General features: G+C 37.8%; 1 protein-coding gene across 1 annotated transcript; it reads left to right on the top strand.

Moving 5' to 3' along the window:
• The first annotated feature begins 4,223 nt into the window (after positions 1–4,223).
• RBM17 (RNA binding motif protein 17) lies at positions 4,224–18,318 on the top strand. The gene is made up of 12 exons (XM_072401870.1): positions 4,224–4,363; positions 7,189–7,327; positions 8,694–8,807; positions 9,158–9,324; positions 10,983–11,080; positions 13,166–13,222; positions 13,482–13,620; positions 14,273–14,424; positions 15,215–15,291; positions 15,385–15,483; positions 17,062–17,134; positions 17,800–18,318. Exons 4-12 carry the CDS (start codon positions 9,224–9,226, stop codon positions 17,895–17,897), a joined length of 894 nt encoding a protein of 297 aa, XP_072257971.1. The 5' UTR covers positions 4,224–4,363; positions 7,189–7,327; positions 8,694–8,807; positions 9,158–9,223; the 3' UTR covers positions 17,898–18,318.
• Positions 18,319–20,112: the final 1,794 nt, after the last annotated feature.

The raw sequence follows: 20,112 nt of genomic DNA on the forward strand, positions 1-20,112 counted from the left end.
GATTGATGAATGGTCAATTGCAATTAACCACTGTTTACTCCTACAGAAAAGAGAACAATGTGGTGCCGCTAATATTTTTCCCTCTCCCTTATTCATACAACAGAATGGCACTGGGTACAGTGGTAATTCACTCATCTGTCAGTGAAAATAATCACGAAAGATTGTTGCCAGCAACAGTCCTCTGATGTCTCTCTGAGACCGGAAAGTCATTTTTAAAGGTCACATTATAAAGGTCAAGAAAGTCTGGTCTAGATACATTTACAAGTAGGTGCAGTGTAATTTTTTTACTATTTTATCCTGAATTTTTAAAACATTATCATCTTTAGCTAGCGTTTTGTTTTTTTAATCTGGGTAGGAGGCTGTCTAATAATCAGATCTTGCATTACCATGGAAGTCCTGCTTTAACAGAGTTCTTTTAACCTGAAATCTGATTAAAGTGTTTGCCAGGGCTTATGCAACTCTTATCTAAATTATTCTTTTTGGCTATTTCTAAGGATGACATTCTTCCTATTCACCATCAATGTAAGAGGCATTCTTCCCACTTCCACATTAATATACTATGAGCTGTGGATTTAGTAATTATAGCAGGGGTTCCCTGAGGACCTGAAAGGATATTTGGTGGGATTTTTCTAGATTCATGTTTAAATGGCAGTAAATAATTCCCACCCTGAAATGTCTGAGGGATTGTCAGGTTACCTGTTTTATAAATAGAGCCCTATCAATGCATTATTTATCATTATTTCAATAGGAGGGGGATATGGACTGGTCAGTAAGTAGTGACGGTTTTAAGAGACAGAAGACAGGTAGGCAAGTTTGAAAAGATGGGTTTTAAGTGCTCTTTTAAATGGGCAGAAGGTAGGAGCAAGCCAAATAGGATGAGGATAGTATAGAAAAGTATACACAAGAATAGAAAAAAACAAAATATCCTGCTTTTTTGGACAGTATTCCCTTAATTTAGAATGAATTCTTCCCTGTGGAAGGTACATGGTTGTGGAGGGTACAATGGTGCATTTTTGTGTGTCATGTGTATAGATGGGTAAAGGGAGGGTCCCTTTGGGGGTTTACCCTATAGGTTAGAGTTCCTCAAAACACTGCACTATGCATGGCGTAATTTGGAATGGTATATATAGCAGAAGGGCCCCGCTTGCTAGAAAGATACCTATCCACGTCTTGATCCTGGAAATGCTTAACCTGTGTAATTTATCAATAGGGTGAATAGTACAAGGAAACTCCTTTCTATTAAATAAAAGATGGATGAATTCTTATGTATGTATATTTGGTTTGGCCAAATCTTTTTGAGGCTATTCTCACAGGCAAAAATTTACTTGAAAATGGACAAAAATCATGTTTTTTTTTTTTAGATATAATGTTGAAATGTAAATCTCGATAGGTAGACAGGAAAAATTTGGGTGAATGTTAGCTAAATCAGCTGGCCAAAGATTTAAAACACATTCCTTAATTTTATAGGATAATGCTACTCTTTTCTGCCATCATGTGGTGATTTTGGGGTAATTACCTAAATTGTTTGCATACATAATCCTATCTTTTGTCTTTTTTCTTTCTTTTTAAACAAGGTTTGTTCAGCAATTCAATTCAGTTTACATTTTTACAAATTCTACCATGCCTAATATATACTAGGCATGGTAGAATTTGTAAAAATTTAAACTGATTTGAAAAACGTTCACTCAAAAATTGAATTCAACCAAAATGTGATTGCATTAAAAGGGCAAAATATGTTTAATAAACCCTTTTAGGCTGAATTACAGTAGAATGACAGATACGGTAAAAATGTCCAAAAACAATTAAGTAAAATTATGTTAGAGTCAAGATTTGCAACTTACAAATTCAGTGAAGCATAATACAGTAATGTAGGACTTCATGAGGTGAATTTATTCAGTCAAATTATTCAGGTAGAATTTCAGTAGATTCAGGTAGTAAAATGATTCTACTAGGTAAAAATTCTTCTTGGATCTCTTTGAAGTCTTCCTGAATGTCTTACAGTGTACAGCGCATTTACTCAGTGAAATTTGGGCCTTTTCAAGTAGAATTCTGGTAGAATCAGACCTTGTGACACACCTTACAGCAATGCCCGGCCATGTATGTTGCATATACACAGGTGGGACCTATCTCATTGCTTGCTGTAGGAATGGGGAGAGAAGCCTTCTGATTGGCTGCCAATGTAAAATTTCCTTTAAAATTTGAATTATTCTGTTTCAAAAATGTTATTTTAAATTTAAAAAAGAAATAAAAGGAAACATCAAATACAAACAAACACCAAAATTTACGTGAAATATTAAAAACAGTGTTTTCATTGTCAGACAACCTCTGGAACCCAGGAAAAGATCTTCCAAAATAAACCCTAAGGTCAGTCCCATGGTGGGTCCATAACTCAGAGGGTAATTCAACCCCTTCAAATGATACCCATGGGCTGAGGTTTCATACCATGTTCCAGATGTAATATAACTTGTGGCAACACCGCTGTGAGGTTTAGAACAAAGACTGAAAAAAAGAACACAAAACAAGATAAGAAGCGTGGAGATCAGAGCTGCCATAGGCATGCATGGGCAAGGATGTACCAAGAGCTAAGTGGGACTAGTGGGGTGGAAAGCACGAGGGGTAAAAGTGAAGAAAGAAAATAAAAACGGATGGGGAAACAAAGACAGTGGGAAGGGTAAGAGGGACAGAGCGCCAGGTACTGGCCATACTGAGGGGGTCACACTGAACTGTTAGAATGAAAAAAGAATGTCACAATGTAAGTATGAAAGTTACCTGGAAGATGATGAATAACCCAGGGAGCCCATGTGCACATAAAGGTATCCCTTGTGTCCCGCAGTATGGCAAAAACCAATGTTTCATAGCAGATTCAAATTGAAACCGAAGATTCCAGTCTGTTGCATCTGTTACATGAACCAGAAAGAATAAATATTTAGGAAAATAATTGTTTATACATACGGCTTCCCGTTACCTCTACTTTTTCATATTGTTGGCTTTTAATAACAAATGCAGCAATGTGCAGGGTTGGTGAAATGTTAATGCAATATAAGACTATTGGTAGTCAATGGTAAATTTTCACCAGAGTTCTATATACATCAGGCCAAAAAGGACAACTGGAGAGGAAATACTGACCGTGGGATCTGGTTCAGCAGAGCCAATTGAGTGTATGTACATTTGGGGGCCAAAAAAGTATTTTAAATATATTTAGAGCCCAAACTTTTTTTTGATATTTTTTATAGAATGGAGAAATTGCTATTGCTGTTAGTGTCCCCACTGTGTGAATTCATCATCTCTATTTGTCCGAGCGTTGCCACCATTTCTAGAACAAAATATTAGCTTTATGGTCCTCTTTGCATGATTAGCATTGTAATACAAGTTTGTTCTAATCCAGCCTTTATATGGTGTGCAATACTTTAGCATGCATGCCACTGAAGTATGCAGTGTGCGCGATTCCTTTTTGGTCTTTTAGGAAGAATTCTGCTCTAGTGATTGATAGTAAATGATATTGCTACCAAAAGCAATGCATTCCAATGTGCATTTAGGAAATACCTGTATTAGAACACAAACCATCACAAAACATGCTGAGTGCTGAAAAGAAAAATGTGATGCAGCCCCTTAACTTTGTATGGCTGGCATGGAACAATACACAAGACTTTTAAAGAGCAGCCCCCACTCTCTGGAATGGTCTTTCTCGCCCTATTCGGTTTGCTCCTACTTTCTGCTCATTTAAAGAGCACTCAAACCCCATTTTTTCAAAATTGCCTACCCATCTTCTTTCTTCTGTCTCCTAAAACCTTCACTACTTCCCCTCACTACATACCCCCCCCCCCCCCCACCCCCCCCCCCCCCCCATCCCTCACCTCCTAGATTGTAAGCTCTTTGGGGAAGGATCCTCGCCTCCTCCTGTGTCACTGTCTGTATTCGTCTGTCATTTGCAACCCAATTATTATTATTATTATTATTATTATTATTATTAAAACTAATAATAATAAATGTTGTTTTGCTTAAAAACATTAAAATGGTCCTGAGAAGGGATTCCCCTCACTGTTATATTCACAAGTCTGACTACTGTTTAATGTTTAGGAGCTCTGTTGTCACTATTATTTTAATTTATCCTGGTAGCTTGTATAACTTGAATACATAAAACAACTAATGTCTGGCACTTGCCAGAACTAATGATGGCGCCTCTCCACTTCCGCCCATTTTGACGTCCCACGTCGCCCATCCTGGCACACGTAGGTGTGCGCCTGGTTTTGCGTTTCGGGCCTCGTTTTCGTGTCTCAGGTTCTATTGCTGCTGAATGTGATAGATACAGTCGATACCGCTCTCCTTATTCCGGGCTTATATGGAGTATTTGTGTACACAATAGGTGAGTATTGGGGAGTCTCCTCAGCTCGTTACTGCTTCAGAGAAACAAGCTGTGTATGCTAGGCGAGCCCCAGGCTTTGCGGCCTTCTGTATCATGGCGCTGAATGCTGCTCTGTGTAGAGTTGTGTCTGAATGGAGACGTGTTGGGACAGAACGTTTCACACCATTGTGTATCGTAGCTGCTCTTGTTTTGGTTTGTATGGACTATCCCGGGTGTAATGTGGGCAATGTATTCCCTGCAATGCTGCTTGTATGGAAATCATTCACAATAGTGGCAGTGAGCTGTGCCTCATACAGGGACACATGGGCCCTGCTGATTCCAGCATGATTGCACATAATATTATTATTATTATTATTAGACTGTTATTTGTCCAATTGTCCTGGATGTTGGTAATGTGTAGATTAGGAGCTGTTATGCAGATCAGTACACATAAATGACATCTTTTATCATACCTAGTGCAGGACACAGACTTCTAAATTTACAATCCAAAGTGTGGATCTTATAAGCAGGTACCTATCATTATCATAAGGTGAGGGAAGCGAGGGCAACCTACCTATATATACCTATATAAACATACGTGTGACAGAGGAATGGATCACAGATCTCATGTGCTGATCCTATGTTACTAGGTGTGACATGAGTTATCCGTAAGATCACAGCTATAGATATAACTGCAAGGATTTCCAGCTAATGAATATTGGTTGCTGTGAGCTACGAAAGGGGCTGCACAGTGGCTCAGTGGTTAGCACTGGCTCATGCAGCGCTGGGTCCCATGGGGGTTTGATTCTCAGCCAGGACACTTCAGTGTTCTCCCCGGCCCATTTTAGTCGGGTTAATCACATTTCACCAACCCCCCAGCTGTTTTTGGGTGGTTACTAAGGAGTTTGGTCACTATACAGGGGCTGCTACCCGCCTACAATTTATTCCTATCTGGCTTTTAGAATCTTCTGCATTAAACATCTGCATTAAGTTTGCAGGTTCTCCCTGTTTGTGTGGGTTTCCTCTGGGTACTTCGGCTTCCTCCCACATTCCAAAAACATACAGTTAGGATAAAGGGGAAGTAAACTCAAACCTCACATCAAACAAAAAAATACACTTACGTCCAAACGCAGAGCAGTTGATGGGTGCGGTGGTTTCTTCCATCGGGTCCTGGCATCTGTCTCTCAGCCGGCGAGCCGGGCGCTGCAATCTTCCCCTCTTCTTCCTGGTTCTTCTTCCTAAGCCACCAGACACAGGCGCGAGATTGGGTGATGTAGATTGAAAAATAACTTGCTGATCTCACTGCGCATGTGTGAGATCGGCAATTTTTCCCTTTTGATGAAAGTGCACCTTCTGCGCAGAATTCTGCGAGATGATCAGTCATGCGCAGAAGGAGCACCCAAGAGTGTCCCAGGATGTGTGATGTAGGTATCCTGACGTAGGCTTTGTGCTCCCATTCATTGCGATCGAGAATAAAAGAGGCGGTGCTGCATTTTTGTTTTTGTTTATTTATTTATATATATATATATAGTTGTTGCACCCCAAAAATGGCCTTAGACTGTGGTAATGACAAATGACTATGTAAGGACATTAAATTGTGAGCCCCTTTGAGGCACTATAGACTTTATATAGTGCTGCCAAATATGTGGGCACTATGTAAATACAAGTAAATAAATAACACTGTGACCAGCCTTGCCCTTTTACAATGTAGCAAGCAAAGTTGAAATGTAGCCTATTTTTTAATTGAATATTTAGATTCACATAATCATGCTGCACTTTGACATCATTATTTTGTTGCTGTAGTCTGATTGTAAACAATTTGTGATCCAGCCTGTGACTCCCCCAACCTGTGTGTGAAATCACAGCATTATTGTCATCCTGCACAGTGCAATGTCATCCGCTCACTTCCCTACATTTCCGATGAGCCTGCCCAGAGAAATAGTTCTCATAGGATATGGGGCTCCAAAATGCATGTAGTTGCAGAAAGTAGGGCTTCGTACACACGTGCAATGGTTCTTGTGTGCCGATATCGGACGAGAATCTTGCGTGTGTAGAGGGCTCATCGTCCAAACGACAATAATGGCGGATCCACGGACGATGGAGGGCTAAGGATCGTAATGGAAGTGAAAGGGGAGAGAGCGCAGTGGGGTGCTGCTCTATTGTTCTCCCCCCTACCTTCTCCATGGAGCAGAGCGGTGCTGTATGTACATGGCTCCTTCATGCATCCTGCAGTCATTTGTCATTGGAAAGGATCTTTCACAATTATTGCATGTTTACCTAGCCTAACTCCTAAAGACCAAGGGGTATTGTTGTCGCTCTGTTGATATTACATCAGATGTATGCTAAGGTTAGTCTTGATGGAAGGTTTATGTAATTATTATTTGTACCTAGCATTGTGTTTCCAGGACCCATATGAAAGGAATGTGCCTAATGTAAATATTTAAGGGCATTGCCAGCAGATGGCAGGGACCAGTGGTTTGTATGGTACTAAGTACTGTGTCGATAACACATTGATGACAGAAGCTATTCTACAGTTGGCCATTCCTTGTAAGAGTATAAAGATAGAAATATAGAGGCTACCTTGTGGGTGTTTCTAATGCGTGGTCCAGAGCTGTTTGTCCTCGGTTTTAACACCTCGTTTCTGATGGCAGGTATGCACATTATTGTTCCTGGTCATTGGCTTGAAAAAAAGTGAAAGAATGTTAAAGATGTCAGATTTAACATTCACAGCCCTCCTAATTCATGACTGGTTCCTTTATTTGGCTCTGCAACTAAGAATATATTTGTGTTCATTGTCTTCTGGTATTTTTATGTCATGTCTATTCACAGTTCTTTTTATTTTTTAGGTGGAAGGTCAGAACCATGTCCTTATACGACGATTTAGGGGTTGAGACCAGTGATTCAAAAACAGAAGGATGGTCGAAAAATTTCAAACTCTTGCAGTCCCAATTGCAAGTCAAAAAGGCAGCTCTAACACAAGCAAAGGTAACCAGCTGTCTGCAGTGCTTATATATCAGATTCCAAATCTGTTACTGTCTCTCCTTGTTCACTCAGCTCCTAAACTGACTTTTTGTGTCATGTGGAAATGGATAGTGACAGTAGAGCAGACTTACATCTGGGATTAGTGCACTGAACATACATATCCTCATATTAGAAGTCATCTTTACCATGTAACACCTTAGAAATGTTCTCATCTTTCAGATTCACAAAATTACATCTCATCTGTTACCCTGTAGCCACCAAGTAGACAAATTTCAGTTCTTCCAAGGCCAAAAATGTTCTGTTAGCTTTTTGTGGTGTAACATATAATGATTGAGGCACCTTTCTGATATTTTTATGAATAAATGATTTTATGTATTTTTTTTTGGTTGGTCGTAAACTGCCATCTTCATAATTACATTGTGGTTTGTACTGCTAGTTGACGGTTTTTCAACAGATCAGGAAATACTTATCTGCATATTTGCAGAGACCTTAGACTCAATGTGTCTGATTTATTAAAGATCTGCAAGGCTGGGGAGAATACACTTTCATCAGTGAAGCTGGGTGATCCAACAAGCCTGAAATGGATCTGGTCCAGGATTTAAAACACTTGCTAGCAAATGAGTTTGAAGAATCCATTTCAGGTTTGCTAGATCACCCAGCTTTACTGATGAAAGTGTATCCTCCAGCCCTGAAGAGCTTTATTAAATTGGGGCCAATATACTGAAGTAGGAGGGTCAATGCTGCAACCAACAACATCCTTGTTTCTCTAATGACAGGTGATTGTTAAAGCCATATGTGTACTTTAGTAATGTGGCCAGTTTGATGGCATTTCTTTGTGCTTTTGTATCTTTAGTAATGAGATACCTATGTTTTTACCTAAAAGATTCACGAGATCCCTTCACCACAAATTTTTCACTTTTAAAGGTGAAGGCCACATGAGGTATTTTACCCTTTCGGGTGTGCAGAATACTTGCTCCCCTGCTGTAAACAGTAGTTCCAGCATGAATGTGACTTTTGCAGCCCATTCAACTGGTTACATATTTGCTGTGATCAGGAACAAGCAAAGCAGAGGCATATCAACAAATCAGGCAGGTTTTAAACCATGATCATTGCGTAAAGTTGACAAATTGGTGAGGTGCCACTTTAAATACTGAAGCAGAAATGTAATATGGGTGTCAGAAGTTTTTTTTATTTGGAAGATAAAAAATACATCTGGCATTTCCATAAGGTAAAACAGTAAATTGTGTCCGACTTCCTTTATTTTCATCAGAAATGCTGAATTTGGGTGAATGTGTATATTTACTTTTTTTTTTAATTAATATTATTTTTTACTTATTAATTAATTAATTATTAATTATTTCTTTTTCAGACTCAAAGAACGAAACAGAGCACAGTACTGGCCCCTGTGATTGACCTTAAGAGAGCCAGTGCTGATGACCGACAAATTGTTGATACTCCACCCCATGTGGCCGCTGGAATAAAGGTACCATAATTGCTGTTATTTGTGAAAACTGATTACTTTTGTAAAATCTATAAAAAAAAATGACGTCAACGGTTTTAAGCTCTAGGTTAAAATGCTGGACTGTTCATAGGGGTTCCAAGAGCTTGGCAAAAATTTCCCATTTTGTCCTTAACCCTGTAGAATAAAAAGTTTCTGTGTCCAACTATTTTTACTTCTGGCATGATTAATATATGTTGTGTATTATATAGGTGTCGATAGTATTAAGGTGTAGGATCCGCTCTACGGATTTGCAGCATATCCAGATTTGCAGATATTTTTATATCTATCAAGTTTGTTTTACTTACATGTATATATCTTGTTTTGTTTTGTAGGAACCAATTCCAAGTGGGTTCTCTACTGGAGATGTGTTAGTTCCTTTGGCAGATGAGTAAGACCCCATGTACCCTAATGAATATGAAAAGGTGGTTAAACGACAGCGTGAGGAGAGACAGCGACAACGTGAAATGGAAAGGCAAAAAGAAACTGAGGAGCGAGAAAAGTATGTTCATTTATGTACTCCTCTCCTCCTAGTTTTTCTCCCAATAATTCAGTTTTGTTTTCTTTTTTAAACTAGGAACATGGGGCCTGATTTAATAAAGGTCCAGGGTGATCCAAAAAAACTGGAATGGATCTGGTCCAGGATTAAAAACCTTTGCTAACAAATAGCACATTACTTTTAGGAAATCTATTTCAAGTTTGCTGGATCACCCAGCTTTACTGTTGAAAGTGTATTCTCAGTCTTGGAGAGCTTTAATAAATTAGGCTCATCGTTCGAGAGTGCAGATTAAGCAGGGTGTGTAGAGGTTCTTCAGGTTGTTCTGTGCTCACCAAAACAGCAGAGAATGTTAGTGTTAGGTTTCACTTTCACAAAGTTGTGTACACCTTACCTTGGTGTGACAAGCTCATGGCTCACTACGGCAGGCATGTACAGTAATGCTGGCTGTCCACTAGATGGTGCTCAGTTAATAAGAAATACGCAGTGGACACAAGAAACCTCATAGTTCAACTTCAGTTCATATTATCCTTTCACCTGTAAAATTTAACACTCTAACAAGCAGCATACTTATACCTCCTTTCTCCAGTTTTGTTTGGTATTTCAGCGAATGTCCTGGAAATAACTGATTGCCAAGTAATGTACAATGTGTCAAGGAGAGGGGGGGTGGAGGGCTTTGTAGGGGGTAAAAAACACAATGATGAAGAGTGGAAAGGTCATCTCATTGTATTGACGATTTTTTTATTAATATTTATTTATATTTTGTATAACAAAGTGACTTGCTTTTATGCATTTACTGCAGAATGTCTAATGACAGAAGCTGCTGGATTACACGACTCAGACTGGTTATAGTCATAAATAAAACATCAGCTAAGCAGCTTGTCGATGAGAGGGATTCGTTTTAATACCAGTAATCTTTGTGTGTTCAGTTAGCTTGTGCATGCTTAAGCCAGCTGATTGAGCTGCAAGGTCATTCATTTCCTGCGGGTAGGGGTTTTCATTTAGCACTATGAACTATCTAAATATGGATGAAGTAATTAGCCTTTATTTTATAAATAAATTACCCTAATTTCTTAAAGGACTCCTTTAAGAAAGGATGCATGGCACAGTCCCAAGAAACTTGTCTCCGGACCACAGACCTTTCAGCTAAGGAGGATGAAGACATTAACTCTGTTGTTGGGGGGTCAGTTAGTAGGAGATGTTGTTCCTTTGCTCATTTAAGAAGAAGCAACAAAGTCTTATGTAGGCTTAAGAAATATCAAAATACCATGAAATACCATGCTTTTGAGATCCCCCTCCCCTAGGCCACTTGTCTGGCTATATTAGGACCTAGTTAGTAAACAACTTCTGCTATTTATCCTTTTCACAGATAAGATATAGGGTAAGAGGAAGATCTATATTGATAATTTCCTCAGAATTACCCTAAACGTCTCATATTATAGCACAACATATATCTCCAGCACAACATGTTATCTATAATGATAGAGTTATCATATATAGAGTTATCAATATCACTGCTGATCACATAGTATACCTAAATTAAGTCTTTGTATGTTTCAAAATGGCTATACAATAATTCTTATGCCTTTTCTTGGACAATTAACTTGTTTGTGGTCAGTTCCATTTTTAAAAGTCTAGAGAATATTTGTGCTTTTATTCTTAAGGAGGCGTAAGGATCGCCATGAAGCTAGTGGATTTTCCCGTAGACCTGACCCTGAATCTGATGAGGAGGAAGATTATGAAAGAGAAAGGCGTAAGAGAAGTAAGTGTGTGTCCTTAATTGTATTTCAGTCATGTAGACTTGGCATCATATGTGTGGGCATTACATTTTTCGGAAGCTACAGTTACCTGGTCAACCCCTTATTACCATCCATAATCTGCCTGCATTGCAAAGAAAAGCACAGGGAAGCGGTAATGATGTCACTGGGTTAACAATAAGTTATGTAATAATAAAGAAAGTTTTATTTTTCCAGTTGAAGGTGCTAGATGTACTACAGACCCCCAAAATGTTAAAATATAAAGGACATGTTAACTACATCCAGTCTTGCTGCCGCAGTCATCTGTTACTTGCTGTTAGTAAAGCAGCTATTTTGGCTGGTACTGTGAAAAAAAATCACTGTCATTGTTTATGAACCCCATTTCGATGTATAAAGGTAAAAAAAATAACACTATTGTGACTTTTGTATGCAGTGCTTCATCTGCATATCAAAGTGATGAGCTTTGACCTGCACTTTGTCAATTGGACTAACATGTAAGTAGTGTTCTGATCAGCTGGGTGCACCACCTGGCACTTTCAGTATCTACCTGACTCTTTTTTGAGGGTTACTGGTAAAGGACTAATAGATTCTCTTTTTCAACTGCTAGGCATTGGGAGTGCATTCAGTAAAAGCTGAAAGTCTATGAAAGTCATTTGAGTGGTATGCCGTCCTCCGCTATATAGATTTCTCAAACCGCCCTTAAACCTAAAGTGATAATGAGTGCTTTGTGATAGTTGAGGACTAGTTGACAGCAGAGAACTGCAATGCTCCCTCTGTCAAAGACCACCTTTCGCAACCTAAAGCAGCCTAACATTTAAAGTAAAAAAAAAAAATAAAAAATAAAATCCTGCACAGAAATGTATACAATATTCTGGCCCATATCAGTTCTACATTGGTGAGAGCTAACCTGATTATTATTTTTATTAGTATATTGATGATGAAAGGAACCTTATCATATTTAGTTTGAATGTTCTCCTATATCTGAAAGGTACAGAGATCTAACCGGCATTGATCTAATAACAGGTTTGGCCTGCTCATGGACACACAGTTACTCTGTTTCAGTTTTGAGTATTTATAGTACATAACTGCTGGTCCACGTGAAAATGGTGGGTCCCCCAGCGGGTTCAGGAGAAGGACCCCGCTTGGGGGGGGGGGGGGGGCACTGGCCACAACGGCGCACCATGTCTCCCATATGGTTTGCAGGCTCAAGGAGGTGGGGGTTGTGTCTCCGGGCAGACCTGTGATGGGATAGTGGGCGGGTTCTGGCATCATAATGTTACTCTGGGGGAAATTTCTTCCCATTTGAGTGACACGCAGCTCCCCGCACTGTCTGGAGCCTGTAAATTTAGTGGTCTCTGGGTCTGAAAAGGTTGGTGACCACTGATATAGTCCATTTTATGCATTAATTAGAATGGAAAAATATTTTTGTTTTCATCAGCATTCTTTACTGAAGTTTGCCACACATTATTTACTTTCTCAAGTACCATTTTATGTGATACTATTTCTAGTGACTTAATGTGAAGGTTTTTATATGATTTTCTATATTGTGATTTATAGAATATCAATAAATCACAATTTGCGTGTTGAATTTAGCGCAGCCATCAATCTTACTTTATCTTTATTACTTTGTTGTGGCATGGGCCAATGGCAAACTCCAGACCAAATTCTTTAAAATTCAAGGACAATAGTGCCCCAAAAATACATGCATTTGTAAATTAAATGATAAAAATCCTTTAAATATTTAAGCTTGTGTGCATGGAAAATAAGAATTATATGGGCATAGACTGCATTTTGTAGTTTCAAGATCTCTGTTTTCCAAATTTGTTATGTGTATCAGTAAATACAGTAACTCTTTTTCAATATTTTTGTCACTGTTGATTTGGAGATCTGCATACATTTGCACTTTGGAAGAAAGGAAAACTTTATTACAAACAATTATTTGTTTAAATGTCCTAAGCCTGGCTTTACATGCTGCTCTATTTTTTTACTTTATGCTCCATAAACAGAACATTTATTTAAAAATATAATGAGGCAATTGCTTTAAATGCTTTAAATGCATTAAACTTATTTTGTTTGTTTTTTTAACACAGCCATGGGGGGTGCCGCTATTGCACCACCTACATCTCTTATGGAGAAGGACCGGGAATGTGAGTAAAATAAAGTTGTGGCAAGTTTACAAGTCCTGCTTTTATTGTTGAATATGTTTCCTGATATCAGATTACGTGCTTGTTTTTTAAACCATCACAGAGACAAAAGCAAAATAAGTCAAAAAAATTGACATTTTACTTTCCATTTTATCTTAAAACCTTAGAGTTGTAATTGTAAATTGTATATTCTAAGAAACCAGAACCTGTTTTTTCCATGCATTTTGTAATTTATTTTGTTTTTATTCTCTTTTTCATCTAGCTATAGTGCCAGCATATGATGAGGAGCCAAGACCTCGACCACCCATGCCCAAGGCTGCTATTCCTCCCCCTATTTATGATGAACCAGAACGACCGCGGTCTCCAACTGGGCCTAGTAATTCATTTTTGGCAAACATGGGGTAAGATTTTTGACTGGACATTCCTGCTTACTTTTTTCTTATTACTAATTAAGTAGCCATTTAGTTTGGGTTTCTTTTCACACAGATAATTAATTAAGAAAAAAAAAAACAAGACTTAAAAATTGTCTGTAATTCTTTATATTAAAGAGATTCTATATGCACAGCTAAATTATGCTTAGGATTGGTCTTGCACACACTCTTTTTGAAGGGTAGCATCAGATTTGAACTTGGCTGGCCTTGTCCTCCATAAGAGATCAAGTATGATGGTTTAAGTTTCAATATGTTAATGTATGAATCCATAGTAATGTGATTGTAATGTAGCATCCAGCTTTAATGGGATTTCTAGTATGAAAACATGCAATTGCTAAGTGATTTAAACTTCTCCCCTTACAACCCCTGTACTCTTATTTCCAAATTTAAAGATCCTTGGTACCCACCTTAGGGCCCCAAAGCCCCTGCAAAGCTTATAAATCATAGTATTCCATAGTTGATGCACAAACGGGAAAGCATTGATCAGTAAAGGGGCTGCAAGCATCAAATCTGTAGCAGTTTCATGTGACATTATTTCTTTTCCCTGATAAAAACAGGAAGTTTAGAGAAGTTAAACATTTTTCTTGGTGCCCAACTCTTTTTGTGTCTTTTCTTATTACAGGGGAACTGTAGCTCACAAAATCATGCAGAAGTATGGCTTTCGGGAAGGTCAGGGCTTGGGAAAACATGAACAGGGTCTCAGTACTGCATTGTCAGTTGAGAAAACCAGCAAGAGAGGAGGCAAAATTATTGTTGGGGATGTAGCAGACAAAGGTTTGTTTTATTATTATTTTTGTCTTTCTTTTTTTTAATATACGATGGGATATGGGAGTTTTCCTAAAATGCTTAATATTTATTTTGCTATATGTAAATGTACGTGTCTGTTAAGATTAAAGTTTTTTTTAAAGTAGTAAGGGATATATAAGTGCACCTCTATGCTGTCTGCTTTTTCTGGCAAGTAAGCATTCTGGGTAAATAATCAGGTGTAGTAAACAGAAAAAAGTATTTTTACTGGCTTTTCAGCGCCGCCACTATAGAAATAAAAAGAAATGCATGAGCAGTGCATGCTGGGATAGTTAATTTATGTACAACCCTACCCACCACACTGCCTACAGTTTTGCCAAGTCATCTGCTGGCTGCAGAGAGTGGAGGAGGAGGGGTGGACAGGGTGAGGTGATGATCAGCGCTGCTCCTCAGATATCTGATTAGGAGGGTGGCCAAGGTCATTTGATCAGCGCTGAGTGAAGAAGCTGGTGAGGAAGCAAGTTAGAGCATAGATAGTATATTTATTAACAAGGAAGTGGTAAGTCAGGTGATCAGCACTGTTCCCTGTGAAGTTTTCTGCTAACAAGCAACATGGCTGCAGGGTGAGGGAGGAAGTACAGTTTTTGTCCTTTGTGAATCTTCTGCTTAAAACAGTAATAACTGCTTTCAGCAGAGAAGAGCAATATATGTCAGTTGGACTATTAAAAATGATTATTATAGTAAGAAATATTAGTATTGCCATGTGTATGTACTGTAAGATTACGTTTGAAAGATTAATCATTGCATTCCTGCCCTACAGTTGAATCTGCAAAGAAAGCTGACCCTAACCCTCTAACAGAAATACTAAAGTGTCCAACAAAGGTGGTTTTATTACGGGTAAGGATGTGCTTTTTTGAAATTGGTTAGAACTCGCTTGTTGGGTAACTGGCTTTTGTAAATTTAATTTGGGCATTCAATTTTTCCCCCCAGAATATGGTGGGTGCAGGGGAAGTGGATGAAGATCTGGAAGCTGAAACAAAGGAAGAATGTGAAAAATATGGCAAAGTTGGAAAGTGTGTTATTTTTGAGGTCAGTATAGTGAGCAGCTTATAACAAGGTTTGCTTTGTTTCAATTTAAAGTCACATTTCAGCATAAAGGTTCCACTTCCTGCAATGAGCAAAAAAAACTGCTTTTATCAAACATTATATCACAGCCTAAGCAATGACAAAATGCTTTTTGGCTCTCAGGTCCAGAATAGGATGGCTTATTTTTTTTTTTTTTTTTATCCATCTGGACAATGGTATGGAAAGTAATCTACGTTAAGACTAATGAGATTAAAATGATGTAATGTTTGAGATTGTGATTAGCTCTTTTTTTTCTCAATACAATGCTAAGTATCTTGTTTAAGGATTAATTCATCTTGCGGGTTCATTTTCCTTCTTCATAATTCTAATCTTACCTCATAGCCTTTGCTATGATGTGGACATACATTTTCTTCATTTGTCATTTACACAGTGGATACAGCTGTATTTTCCTAAATTTTTACAAAAAGGATTTGATAAGGTCGATAAGCCCCATTTTTCTTTCTTTAAATACAGTGTGTAGTTGCTCCTGGTGACATCCCTCATAGAAGATGAATAGGAGAAGAAATGAGTAGTGCAAGTACCGCTCACTCACTCTGTCAAATGTGTAGACAATGGTTCTTTAAGAACCAGTGCTGTAGTGCGAATGGCCAAGCGGCTGGCAAAGTGCCAGCTTAAGGAAGGCCGCATAGGATCACTTGATCCTAAATCGGGTATGGACCTGCCCTTATTGCTATCATAGGGGAATGTTTACAGGTTTATCCTGTAATATTTGTGGAGTAATAAAAAACAAGTTACATACAAGCAAAAACTGATATACTTTAAAAGAGGTTACTGATATTCCCTTTAGTGTAGTACACACTAAAAATTACACTTGTTAAAAAATAATTCAGCAGGAATGTGTTCTGTACTGTGCAATGTGAAATGAAAATATGCCTCAAGTAACAGTGCAATGATTTTGTTCAAAGTTCTATACCTATAAGAAGCAAAGATCTACAGTATTTGGTATTACTGATATAGACATACAGTAATATATCTTTTTTTCTTATATTTGTTTTTGATTACTTTATTTGCAGAACTGAAGATGTAGTTTATTTACTTTTGTGATGTATTAGTTTGTTTTGGTAAATTTGTTTTTCTTGCTTCTTTGCTTCATATTGTGGAATATCTAGCTTTCTAACATACAGCAAGTATTGTTCTTGCTATTGTTCTTTACTCTGTAATAACTTGACATTTAATAGTGATTCCTCCCTTTTTTTAACAAAAATGTTCAGCAGGGGGAGATGTGCAAAACTATTATTGTGAAAAGCACCATGTTTGTTTGTTTGTTTGTTTTTCTAATAGTAGTATGTTGTTGACCTGTCAGAGAATCAGCATTTTTGTTGCTCTGACAAATCAAATCTAAAACAACAATGTAGTTACTGCATGCAATACCTTTAAAAAGATTTTTATATATATAAATTCTCACTTTCAGTTTGTGAAACGGTATTGATGTGCTCATTCGTTGCTCTCTGGCTTTTAACTAAGATAGCGTATTTAGAGCAGATAGACAGTTGTTTAGCAATTATGTTGTTTTGTCTCTAGATCCCTGGTGCTCCAGATGATGAGGCAGTGCGGATATTTTTGGAATTTGAACGAGTAGAATCAGCTATAAAAGGTAAATTGTATATTTTGTGCTAGGCCTCATAATTTGTTTCTGTGGGGGGGATAGTACACATCTGGGTAAGAGCTTTGCATAGTAATTATAAACCCAGTTATCACCTAGATGCTGCTGGCTTTGCAAGAATGTTTTACTTTAATTATATGATGTGAAACTGCTTAAGTGTTGAAGTGTGACCAAAAAAAAAACAAAAGTCCCCCCCCCCCCCACCTTTTTACATTTTAAGAAGAACCCATAGATTCACACTTTATTCCTTCATAAAATAATAATTTGATTTGTATTTGAATTATAAAAACTGACATTAGAATCACTTTGTAAACTGATAACCTTTAAAATGACTCTGTAGCTGATAATGAACATGGACCGCTGGGGATCAGAGGCTGCTGGTTTTAAGGCAAATCATTTACTAAACATGAATTGGTAAAAAAAGGATTATTTAATAGTGATGACATAAAAGCCATGCTAAGTCTTTCAGTAATGTAGTTCTCACAATCATCAGCATTCTTGAATCTCCCTAACCTGACGGAGCTGCAATTGCAGAACTTCACACACACACCCCCCGAATATACCTTTTATACAAAAATCTTTGTAGTAATGCAAAACTTTTTGGATGTATTTCCCTTTTATGAAATCATCACTACAGAGATTTTCTTGTATTTCAGCTGTTGTGGACCTGAATGGAAGATATTTTGGTGGCCGCATCGTCAAGGCATGCTTTTACAACCTAGACAAATTCCGAACGCTGGATCTTGGAGAATAGTATCGGGCCTCTTCCGAATGCAGCGTGTCTCCTTTGCTGTATATGGAAAAATTTTTGAATTTATCACGTTTATTGTGATGAGCATTTTTTCTTTTGTTATATAGTATAAAGAACAGTTTCTTGTTTTATAGGGTAAAGAACATTTAAAAAAAAAATATTGTTGTTTCTTTGATGGGGATTTTCTTCCCTTCATCTAAACAATGTGTGTATGAATGTCCAAGAGTAAATGGAAAATTTCTTACAGTTTCATCAGACTTTTCACATCCAAGCTATTTCTATTACAGTCCCGTTCCAGTGGCTCTTCAAGGCTCTTTGTTTTTGCTTTGTTTTTTTTACACCATTTTAGAAAACTGATGTAATTATGTGACATTAGTTAAAATACTGTAAACGTTGATGTAATTAAAATACAGTGATCTTTTTACTTTGGAATGACTCCACTTAATTGTGAATGTAGCCATTTGCTATGGATATGTAAACCTGAAACACAAGATTGTTTAATTTATGCAGTGATTAGATCTTTAGACAATTAGGGTTAATGCAACCTAACTATTATGTAGTTGCCTAATCCAAACCTGTCGGGTACCTCCGGGTCTGCAATTTAGGTTCTTCCTCAGCATGAATACTTGTAAGGCTATAATGCTAACGCTGGGCACACACGTTCAATAACTGAAAGACTGAAAAATGTATGAACGAGTGCTGTACATACTGCTCTATGGAGAGGGGAGAATGACGGAGCTGCGCTCTCTCCCCTTCACGTTGGGCAAGCGATGTACACATCCCAGATTTGTGTCTAATACTAGCCCTGAGTTGATTATCAGACGAGTCATCTGACATGCGTACGTAGCCTTAGTTGCTGTGAATTACACATAGATCCTGCGGGCTCTGAAGCCTAGCCGCAATCATTTTACTGTCCTCGAAGAGTCACTGAAGGCCAGTAAGGCTACCCATTACAGTATTAGGGCCAATAGCGAGGCTTGGAAGGAGGCAGAACCTTACTTCTAACCCATTGACCAAAACATTAAGTTCATTCCAGAAGTGTTGCACTATGGGTCCCAAAGGTTTCACATTGACAAAAATGCAGACCGTTGCGCTACAATTGCAACGTGGGATATTCATCAAAACACAGATACATGACAATATGAATAACAAAAAATGTTGTTCTAGTTTGTCAGTAAGCAGTTGGTTTGTGGAGGGAAAGAAAGTAAATTTCCTGAACTTAATAATAACTTTAAATGATTGTTTAGGGTTCTAGGCTGTGCAGGATGCCACATATTAGAAGGTTAGAGTATTGCAGGTGTTTTGTTCTCCTATTGTAACTTTAATCCTTGGCATCTGTAATCTTAAGATTACTGTTCCTGTAGAAGGCACAGCATGCACTGACTCATGTGTTCTTCCTGGAAATAGTGATTAGGACATAATCAGATTGGTTCTCAATCATGTAGTACTAGGTTAGCTATGACATGGCTTAATTTGACACCGTTGTCAGTGAAATAGATGCTAGAATATTTTTTTCTGCATTCACTGACATATTTATAACAGTTAATAAGCTTATATTAAAAATATGAGCTAAATATTTATTTAAACATTGTAAAAAATTAATGTATTTTGTCCTTATACAAAATTACAAATAATTTAGATAAGTTCCTTATTGTCAAGTTACCTGACACATGCATGACCTGCAAATCAAGGTATCAGTGACATGACACAAAAGGGTTAGACTAAACATAAGTTTACTCAATTTTCTGTATTTAGCCAGTTTTTTATAAATCTTTTTTTCACATTAATTAACCATAAATGTAGCAAGTGATGAGTGCAATAGTCAGAACTACCAAAGTTAAGTAGTAATTGTTATTTTTCCTACTGTTTAAAGTGAGTTGATGGAATGAACTTCTAAACAAAGCACAGCTCACTGATCCTGTTAGGGCTGGAACTCTCTGGCTGTCATACATTCCGATCGCTGAAAATCTTTGTAGGAATGCAAAGGAGTGAACAGGCAAGCCAAAGTACTACCTGGACATGCCAGTGTTTTGTCTGATCAGTATAGTTCAACATTTAGGCAGAACAGGGACATTTAAAACTTCTAGAGATTTATGCAGGGACCCATACATGAGCTGCAACCTACTTTAGAAGCAAAAGTTGCAGGTAATGCTATTTTTGTAACCCTTACACCTCTGACTACCGCTGCCAGTATTCAATGAATGTAAAAAGTTTTCCT

The sequence above is a fragment of the Pyxicephalus adspersus genome, chromosome 2 (assembly GCF_032062135.1).
Source record: "Pyxicephalus adspersus chromosome 2, UCB_Pads_2.0, whole genome shotgun sequence".
NCBI classification, from domain to species: domain Eukaryota; kingdom Metazoa; phylum Chordata; class Amphibia; order Anura; family Pyxicephalidae; genus Pyxicephalus; species Pyxicephalus adspersus.

Excerpts from the sequence above, each read along its gene's own strand:
- RBM17 (XM_072401870.1), top strand. The coding sequence starts at position 9,224 with ATGTACCCTAATGAATATGAAAAGGTGGTTAAACGACAGCGTGAGGAG. Across the intron at positions 13,223-13,481 it reads TATGGAGAAGGACCGGGAAT|CTATAGTGCCAGCATATGAT; the intron begins GTGAGTAAAATA and ends TTTTTCATCTAG. Across the intron at positions 14,425-15,214 it reads TGGGGATGTAGCAGACAAAG|TTGAATCTGCAAAGAAAGCT; the intron begins GTTTGTTTTATT and ends CCTGCCCTACAG.